General features: G+C 44.5%; 1 protein-coding gene across 1 annotated transcript; it reads left to right on the top strand.

The window, feature by feature from the left end:
- The first annotated feature begins 554 nt into the window (after positions 1-554).
- On the top strand, positions 555-3,116 carry LOC101556041 (antileukoproteinase-like). Its single transcript, XM_055140360.1, has 4 exons — positions 555-681; positions 1,561-1,722; positions 2,186-2,335; positions 2,967-3,116. The coding sequence occupies exons 1-4, from the start codon at positions 600-602 to the stop codon at positions 2,993-2,995; spliced, it is 423 nt and encodes a 140-aa protein (XP_054996335.1). The 5' UTR covers positions 555-599; the 3' UTR covers positions 2,996-3,116.
- Positions 3,117-10,040: the final 6,924 nt, after the last annotated feature.

Genomic DNA, 10,040 nt, shown 5'->3' with positions numbered 1-10,040 from the left:
TTCCTTCTACTCCCTTCTTCTGACAATCTTCTTGGACATGGAATAGATACGGGAGATATAACAGTGCCATTGATTCAGAGAAACACGATTTGTATGTTGAGTAATGTGTCATCTGAACTTTGAGAAGGAAATGTCTTTAGACAGTTGTAGAGTTTCACAATCTTTGAGAGTCCGGGAATGTGAGAAAGAGGGTGTAATTATTCAGGTCACATTTGAGAGTTCCACAACTCTATTTTTAGCTCCATATTTCAATAGAATCTTGGCAGCTGAATTCTTTTGCCCTCTCCACTTGCAAGGCAAACAATCTGGGGATGCCATATTCCACAGTCAAATGTACAGCTGAGATGGTCTCTTCATGAGTTTGCTGCAATCCTCCAGGTCAGCCTTTTCTATTCTCACTCTGTGTTATTCGGTGTCACAGTCTGTCTTTGGAGAAAAGGGAGTGACTGTCCCCTGGGATCTGGATTTCTCTTCTAAAACTTCCCGCCCATGAAATTACAGCTGGGAGGGGACAAACACAGCTTAGTACAGCCACACCCACTGGTGAGGGATAAATAGTGAAGTTTGGCATTGGTCATCAGAGCCGCTCCATCCTCGTCATGAAGTCCATCAGTCTCCTCCCCCTGGGAGTTCTTCTCCTGGTAACTCTGGAACCATGGACCGTGGAAGGTGCTCAGAAGTGTGAGTTGGGATTTCCCTGGTATGGTCTTGGCTGTGGGGGTCAGGGGTGGGCTCTGGTGGTGAGGGCTTTGCCCTTCTCTAGGTTCTGAGATCTCAGCCCTCCCTAAGTGTGGGCTCATGTCCACATGAACCCAGGTCTGTGGTTTTCTGAGCATCTGAAAATTCTTCTTATTCTGCCACTCTAGCAGCATAAGTCTCTTTCTTACTCCTTTCCCCCCTGTAGTGCGGGTACACAGCTGGCAGTGCCAAGGGCTTACTCCTGGCTTTGCACTTGGGGATTACTTCTGGCTGTGCTTGGGGACCACATGGAGTTTTGGGGATCAAACCTGTGTCAACTGTGTTCAAGGCATGTGCCTTTCCTGCTATACTACGTCTTGGGGGCATCCCTCTCTGATTTGACCACTATTTCTTTCTCTCTGCCTATGTCTGCCTCTGTCTCTGCCTCTGTCTCTGTCTCTGTCTCTCTCTCTGTGTCCTCATCTTTGTGCTTGGATCTGTCTAGTTCAGTCACTCCTTGGTCATCTCTCTGCTTCTTGTTCTTTCATCTGTTTTCCTGTCTCTCACTAACTCTCAGCCGGTCCCGTTGGCTTGTTTACCTTTGTTTACGTCTCTCTACCTCTGTTACTACATGTCTCCTGGCCCTGAGTAGGCTGGTTTTGTCTGGATCAGGATACACTGGCTGAGAGCATTCAGCTTTTTCCCAAGGGTTGAGCTTTATCCTTTTCAAGTGTGGTTTCATGGTACCCGTCACTCTCCTGGAAGCCAGGTACTCTTCTTGTGATCCTCCAAGGTCGAAACCTCTCCTGGAAACGGTGCTAACTCCATTATCCAAGATGGTTTCTCAGGAGCCTCCTGATCTTTTGTCCTCTTCTCCCTAAGCCGAGAAAGCTGGAAATTGTCCTCCTGTTAATAAATTGGTCCGCTGCTTTCGGTATGAGAAACCCCAGTGCCAGAGTGACTGGCAGTGCATGGGAAACCAGAAATGCTGCCAGGATACTTGTGGCATCAAATGCTTGGACCCTGTGGAGCTCCCCACACAAGGTGAGCCCGGAGCAGTGATGGGAAGGAAGGGGAGAGAATAAAGCATTCTGGGGGACAAGAATGGTCATGAGTTTTACCATCCCAAGTATAGTTGAGTCAAGTTTGTCCCTTGGTCAGGGAGTGCCAGACAGGAAGTGATCTTCCTAGCTGGTGGAGCGTCAGTTCTCACAAGGTCTGTTTTCCAGTAACTATTATTCATTTGTTCAGGTAGCCAGGCAGCTCTGGAGAACTGGTACTGAGGTAGAGGAAAGCCAGGTAATTCCTCAGGAACCATATACAGGCCTCAGGAAAGAAAGGAATTCACAGTCAAAGGGGAAGGGAGCAGCTGGATCCACCTGCTCACTGGCAAAGGGTGGCCTTGAGAGATAAGAAATGGAGCAAATCCTGAACTTGAAGCTCTGCTGAGGGGACGGATGTGTGTGGAGGGTGCACGGCCTCTGACCTCTGACTCTTGTCTCCCCAGCTAGGGAAAAGCCTGGGAAGTGTCCTCAGGTGTATGGAGAGTGCATGATGCTCAACCCTCCCAACCACTGTGAGACCGATAGCCAGTGCCAGGGCAAGCTCAAGTGCTGCAAGGGCATGTGTGGGAAAGCCTGTGTCAGACCTGTCCGAGGTAAGTAGGGGCTGAGCCCCAACCAAGCCCCTTGTGGCTCTCTGGAGTATAAACTCCTGCTCCCTCCCTCATGCCCCAACCTTGTCCAGATTTTGGGCAAGGACTTCTGTGCATTACCACCTGGCAAGAATTCATTTTCAGCCTGTGTGGGGAAAGGCCCTGAACACGTGGCTTTGAGTCTCTTTCCTTGTCAGTCAATTGGATGTTGATCAAGGGAGAGACAGTCCAGTGGGTAGCGCATTTGTCTTGCATGTGCCCAGTTGAATTTGATTCCTTGGGATCTCACTTGGTTCCCTGACCGCCACCAGGAGGGATCCCTGAGCACAGAGCCAGGAATAAGCACTGAGCACAGCCTCGTGTGGCCCCCAAAAAATCAAGAACAAAAGATGAAGAGCTTATGAGAGCTTTGTAATGCATGGTGTGCATGAAGAGTGGATTACTAAAATACTAAATTTACCTTTGGCCTATGTGCCAGGGTTCAAGCCCAAAAGACCTATGGATTTTGACAACCAAACTCAGTGCTTCCAGTTGAGAGTTTTACAGTAAAGCAGACCCAGATTCAGTCTGTTGAGTTAATCTCAATTTTTTCTGAAAACTATTCCATCGTTTTTATTATTTTTCTCTATTTCAGAAAGTTCTTCTAAGGGACTAGGATGGTGAAGATAATTTCCTGGCTTCTCAGCTGAAGCTTGATTCGCTCTCCTCTGTCAACTTGATTCTGCTATTACAAGAGGCTCCAGATTCCTGGTCTAGGTATTATTGGAATTCCCTATTTGCTCCTAGACCGGAATCATGGGAAGATGCAGTGGAAAAGACTTGTTTCTACGAAGTGTTTTCCTTGGGGGACGGGTTTGTTGATTCGTGAATAAATAAAGAAGCATTTCATCTCTACATATATCACTTCTGTGGTTCATTGAGGCTTATCAGTTGGGTGGGAAATGGGAGACACAATCTTCATGAGTACTGCTTGCACACATTCAGCTGAAGGATGGAAGAAAGAGGCTTAGGGATGAATTTATATCAAGAGCTTAAAAATAGAGGCATTGTGATTTTGCCCATACACTGCCTTCAACAATGCTTCAAACTTATATATTAATTTATTTTCTGTTAAATGCAATACAAATCACTTTCTCCCAGTGCTTGGAGCACTGTTGAAGGCAATGTATGGGCAACCATTAGCAGTGCTAATGGTCAATAGCTAGATGTTGAACAATGATGGACACTTGTCTCCTGTAGTGATCTTGAACTTCTTTCGTTACTTTTCTCTTTCAAGGCACTATTTTATCTTAAACAAATAGAACAGGACACTCTGTACCACTTATCAATTCCAAGACAGGACTCCAAATACTTCTTTCTATTGCTTCTTAGTATCATAACTGTGAAGGAAAAGACAATATGTCAAGTGCTTGATGAAAAAATGCTTTACCCACACAGAGAAGAAACAAGCAAGGTCAGTCTCCATAGTAGGCCTAGACTCTATGACAAATTTGTGTCTTCCAGCAGCAAGGGCCGGGCAATTTGCCTGCATGAACCCCTCTAATGCAGCAATAGAGGGACCCCAACTTTTTACCACTAAGGACAGATGCTACAAAGGGATTTGGAGATGCCAAAGTGATGTGAGCACTTGTGCAGAACAATGGGACACACATCAATCTGGAAACACTGCAGGATACTGTCCTACAATCAACCTGGCCCAGGCTCTTTGGGAAGCTTATCTTGGGGGGGGGAATGTCAAGGTCTATTCCCATCAGCTGAGCGGGGCACGCGTGCATGAGGTTGCTTTTCCCAACAATAAGAGTATTGTCCCAGCGGTCACTTGGATGACATGCTGTTGGCCACATAAGGGTGGTGTTCTTGGTTTCATGGAACAGAAAGGGTTGAGAAAGTTGAACTCTGAGCATCAGGAACTGTACCCTTGCATGGTCTACAACAGCACCCTCTGTACTTGACAAGAACTAGAGAACTTGATTAGATAATGGTTTTAAAATGCAATCAGACCCTTTCCTGAAAAGTGTTAAAGAGAATATTTGATACTAGACTCAATTAGTGTTTCCAGGGCAGCAGCTGGATGTGTTAAACTAGCCATGTCAGGAAGAGGAAAAAGAGGGGGAGAGATTTTATTCATTTCTGCATGTGGTCAAGCCATGCTCCAGGCTGGCTACCACGACCCTCACCCTGGCTACTCACGCCCTGTTTGATCCTTTCCTGTACTTCTGCAGGGGTGGTTTGTGTGGCCAAAAAACAAGCATTGCAGAGCTAGAGTTGCTTTTTGTCTTTGTGGGGGAAATCAAGCATATGACAGAGATCTTGCAGTGTGTGTTTAAGAGGGCATGCACTCTCTGATCCCTTACTCTGGCAGAACTCAGCTGCTTTTTCCTGAGGATGCTTGGCCAACTGAGGAGTGGCTCACAGGGGCATGCTGCTGACCCTAGTCAGCAGTCTGATGAAAGTGAGACCCAGCACCCACATGTGAGTGAGTTGGAAGACCCAGCACCCACATGTGAGAGAGCTTGGAAGAAGGCTTCATAGTCACTGGTTGGTCTAGTGACTGCAGTCCCAGCACATCACGTGGTCATAATCTTTGGGGAGAGCTTGAACTTAAAACCACACCTATATTCATTGTTGCACTTAGTACAATAACCAATATATATAAGCAACACAAATGCCCAGCTACAAATGAAGAGGTTAAGAAACTGGCATATACACACACACTGAAATACCATGCAACTCTAAGAAAGAGCAAAATTATGCAATTTGCAGCGACATGGATAGAACTAGAAGATATCATGAATGAAGTGGGTCAAACGGAAAGAGAGTAGAAACAGAATGATCTTTCTCATATGTGGGACTTAAAGACAAACAGTAAGGTAACAACAAAAATCCGAAGGCAGCATATGTGGGGATCTGACCCACACAACTGAGTTGGGTGGTTGAGTGGAGAGGGAGGGTGAGCGGGAGGGGAGGGAGATGGGTGAGATATCAAACTTATGTTCATAAGAAACCATTAGTAATAGTATTATAATCCAAAAAATTAATTAAGACTTTTAAAACGTACAGATGGGGGGGCGCAGTCCACACCTAGCTGAGAAACTATGCATTGTCTGGGTTAGACCTTTAGTATGTTAAGGGGTGGGGCACACGATAGCAGGCATAGAATCTAGGTCTTCCACATTCGAACCATGTGCTCTGCACTTTGAGCACCTTCCTGGCTTGACACCTTTCTGATATGTAGGCAAACATTCTTTAATGCTTATTTTATTAGACTAGTCATTAGGACATTAGGAGTCTTTCTTTTGTTTTCCAGAAGATGGCACTGTGGCATAAGTTTTTGTTTGTTTGTTTGTTTCTTTCATTGGACCTAACTCATTAATGCCATGGTTGGGTGATGGAAGAGTGGGTGTGACCAGTGGGCACTTGGGACCACAGTGGGCACTTGGGACCACTGCACTTTAGAATGGACCTTGAGTGCAGAGGCCCCAAAGATCTGGAGTTTGTTGGATCTCTTACCGCCCAGGGCAGATAGCAAGAGTTGTTCTTCCTCAGAGCTCTCTTGTTGACCTGAGTTACTTGTAAATTCAGGGGAAAGGCCATTTGATGCTGGTCTCATCCTCCCTCAGAATCCCTTTTCAAGCTCTAACCTCTCTTAAAGGGCTTATTTGTTGAAGACCTCAGTTGGAAAAATTAAGCTTCAAGGGATTTCTGGGGGTAGAGCTCTTTCGTCTCCTTTCATCGACAACTGTTTATGGGCACTTTTTAAGTACTGGAAGCAAAATAGAGAAAGGAGATGGTCTAGTGCAAATATTTAAGAAAAATGAAATTGGCTGATTTCTGTTGGTTATGTTTCATCTGAACTTTTGAGAAGGAAATGGTTTTAGACAGTTGTAAAGTTTCACAATCTTTGAAAATCCAGGAATGTGAGAAATAGGGCATCCCATCTAAGGACACAGTTGAGAGGTCACATTTCTGGTCATTCATTATTATGATGTTTAAGGTGACCACTCATGCAAAATACTTGACACAATGCTCAGTAATTATTAACTGTAGTTCACTAACAGAACATACTTAAAAGTAAGTCAGGAGGGGCTAGAGCAATAGCACAGCGGGTAGGGCGTTTGCCTTGCCCGAGGCCGACCCGAGTTCAAATCCCAGTATCTCATATGGTCCCATGAGCACTGCCAGGAGTAATTCTTGAGTGCAGGGCCAGGAGTAACCCCTGAGCATCACCGGGTGTGACCCAAAAAGCAAAAAAAAAAAAGAAAAAAAAAGTGAGTCAGGAGTTGAAGCCAGATCAGTCTAATTCCAAAGCTTGCTATCTCTTATGAAAGTCACTAAAATAAAGCAAAAGGAATCAAACATAGATCACTGAAGGGAGTATTTTTTCCAGATTTGGAGCTTGCATATTGTATTCTCCTTTTCCTAGAGTCTAATGACTTCTTTCCCTCGCCTCTGATTTGCTGAAAATCACCTAATCTCCATCACTCATTCTTCCACCCAATGTTCTAAATTAAGCACACAATCAGAAACATAAATTATACACATTATAAAAGAAAACTTTTGGAAAAGTACATGAAGTCAAAGAATAATTATTGAAAAGATTATTCAACAAACACATGCACATTCCCAACACAATCCAAGATCATTCAAGTCTGTTTTTTTTTTAATCAAACAAACTCCCCACCCAAATCTTCCTTATTGAAATAAAGGTTCTGATTTCTTTTTTGTTAATCCCAGAGTAAACAGACATCTCTGTGGGGGAGATATTCAAGCCCATAGGGAGAGAAGTGGGACACTATCACATAACATTTCTAGGGGTGAACCTCAAACTCCAGCTCTTCCACGTCACTGGTATCAGCATCAGACACTGCTGCCATTGTCCTCAGACCAGTTATCTCTGGGCTCCCTGCCTCTCCTTTGCAGTGGTTACTTCTCTGAGAGAAACCACTTTTCTGAGTCTGCTTCCTGGAACTGCAGAGAAGTACTCCATACAAGCAGCTGAAATTTCAGCCAGGGACGGGAGTGGAGCTCCAGAGGGGTAGAACTCCCAATTCTCACCTGATCCTGGGCAAGTGGACTCTATAAGGTCATCCCTTCCTCAGCCTCTCTGTGCCCCAATCCTGCAAGCGTTTCTCCCTAAACATCTCACTACCAGCGCCATGCCTGAGGCTACCAGTCTCTCAGGGCTTCTGGTCTTGGGTAATTCATTCAGGAAAGGAAAATATGTAGGACAAATAGATAAACAAATTAAACTGTTGCTTGCTTGTGGCCTTTGCCTGGGTTCAGTCAGTCAGTCAGTCAGTCAGTCGTTTTTTTTTTTTTTAAATGGGTCACTTCATTAAGTTAGTCATTAAATAGATTTTATGTCTCAGACCATGGCCTAAGTAGGGCCAAGAACCTGTTGGGGCCAGACTAGGCCGCCAGGATGAGCCTATGTAGACTGACCCGCAAACGGCCAGGAACAAGGGCCCTATGAAAATGGGCGAGATTACTAGTGTGTCCTGACTGGTTTGAATGAGGTCGAACATCTCTTTCTTTAAGCTGCCTTCAGTAGACACTTTCATAAATTTCAGCATACTGAAAGAGTCAGTCTTCCTCTTCTCACAGATCCCAGCTGTTTACTTAGTCTGTTTTCTTTTCTTTCTTTCTTTCTTTCTTTCTTTCTTTCTTTCTTTCTTTCTTTCTTTCTTTCTTTCTTTCTTTCTTTCTTTCTTTCTTTCTTTCTTTCTTTCTTTCTTTCTTTCTTTCTTTCTTTCTTTCTTTCTTTCTTTCTTTCTTTCTTTCTTTCTTTCTTTCTTTCTTATTTATTTATTTTTAAATTTTATTTTATCACCATGTGGAAAGTTACAAAGTTCTCAGGTTTATGTCTCAGTTATACCGTATTCAAACACCATCCCTTCACCAGTGCCCATATTCCACCACCAAAATCCCCGGTATATCCCCCGCCCCTCACCCCAACTGTATAACTGATGAATTTCACTTCATTTTCTCTTCACCTTGATTACATTCCATATTTCAACACAAAACTCACTATTGTTGTGGGAGTTATACCACCAAACAAGATAACCCTATTAAGGAAGCATTTGCTAATTAGTTTTCCATTAAAAGATTGTATGTTTTCAGGTTTTACAAAAGGTTCGGATGTGTCCCAGTCCCACAAGCCAGAGCCGTGTTAGTTGCTGCCCAGTGTCACCAGGGCTCCATCTGGAGAAGGTGTTGTGGCTGCACCTCCTCCTTCCGGCTCCCCGGTGTTGTTGGCCCCAATTCGGGTCCGGAGCATTTTCTGGGCCGCGTTGCTCACCAGAATGCCTGGCTGCTTCTCTGTTAATTGTGGCACAATGGCTGTTTGTTTTCAATATGCAGATTCCAGGTACTTAGTCTGTTTGTTTTCAGTATGCAGAAAAGCTTTCGGCTTTGCATGTTCTTCCTGTAACTTCTTTGTCTTTGCACGTTCCTTCCTGTGTCTTCTTTATTGATAATCTCACTGTATTGAGCCCCTTAGAGGTATGAACAGTAGGACGGTAATAAAAGGAGATCTCAGGACGCTCTACTTTTGTCACAGGGTCTGAGCGAACCCCGTGATCCTCCGTGAAAATAATTTCTCTCGCGTTCCTTGTCTCAGCACCTCCGACTGAATGAATATTCACACATCAACCAAAGAGAAACAATTTGTCAACTCAGTGAATTTACTGCCTCTATTTTATCAGTACAAAAAATGCACACACACATACACATACCCTGAAAAAACAGAATTGAGATAAGTTTTCTCCCTCAAGGCTACTGTAGTCCTTGTGTGGAGACATGAAAGGGGTAGTGAGACAAAGAGGAGAGCCATCCTAAATTGAAAGGAATGAAGAGACCCATACACTCCCCGCCCCAGCCCTAGGCACTTGAAATGAAAGAAAAAGTTGATCAGACACAGGTATGGCACAAGGCTTCCTTTGGAGAGGACTGGTCACATGCGATGTGAGGTGTGACCATACTCAAGAAGCCATGCTGTGCTGGAGATGGAAACAAAGCTCACCATGCATAAAGCACGTGCTCCATGCAGTGCAAGTGCCCTACCCACTGTGCTATCTCTCCGGTCCCTAAATTCAAATTTTTGTTAGTTTGTTTACCAGGAGGTACTGTTTAGAAAATGGAAAGGAACGCTAGAGATGGGAGAAGATATTTGCAAGGCATGCCCTGTTAGAATCTATGATCCTGGGGTCAAAGAGTACAGTTTGCACTTGCCTTGCATGCAGTTGACCTGGGTTCATACACTTTTCTCTAAGGAAACTTTCTTGGATCCCTTTCAGCGGTTTATTTATAACGAACAATAGCACTGTAGCATTGTCCTTCCATTGTTCATTGATTAGCTCCAGCAGGCACCAGTAACGTCTCCATTGTAAGACTTGTTACTGTTTTTGGCATATTGGATACTCCAAGGGTAGCTTGCCAGGCTCCGCTGTGCGGGCAGGATACTCTCGGTAGCTTGCCAGCTTTTTCGAGAGGGACGGAGGAATCAAACTCGAGTTGACCGTGTTCTAGGCAAACACCCTACCTGCTGTGCTATCGCTCCAGTCCAACAAATACAAAAATGAATTATTTCAGTTCTGCTTTGTGACAGAGGTTGGGGTTCGAGATGGAAACATCCGAAATATGGTGGTGGGAGGGTGCAATGGTGGTGGGATTGGTGTTTGAATATTAAATACAATCAAGTATTGTGAAC

Source organism: Sorex araneus, chromosome 5, assembly GCF_027595985.1.
Source record: "Sorex araneus isolate mSorAra2 chromosome 5, mSorAra2.pri, whole genome shotgun sequence".
NCBI classification, from domain to species: domain Eukaryota; kingdom Metazoa; phylum Chordata; class Mammalia; order Eulipotyphla; family Soricidae; genus Sorex; species Sorex araneus.
This window is presented reverse-complemented; position numbering and strand designations above follow the sequence as displayed.

Coding starts and splice junctions, on each gene's coding strand:
- LOC101556041 (XM_055140360.1), top strand. CDS start 600: ATGAAGTCCATCAGTCTCCTCCCCCTGGGAGTTCTTCTCCTGGTAACT. Junction 682..1,560: donor CGTGGAAGGTGCTCAGAAGT/GTGAGTTGGGAT, acceptor CTTCTCCCTAAG/CCGAGAAAGCTGGAAATTGT. Junction 1,723..2,185: donor TGTGGAGCTCCCCACACAAG/GTGAGCCCGGAG, acceptor TTGTCTCCCCAG/CTAGGGAAAAGCCTGGGAAG.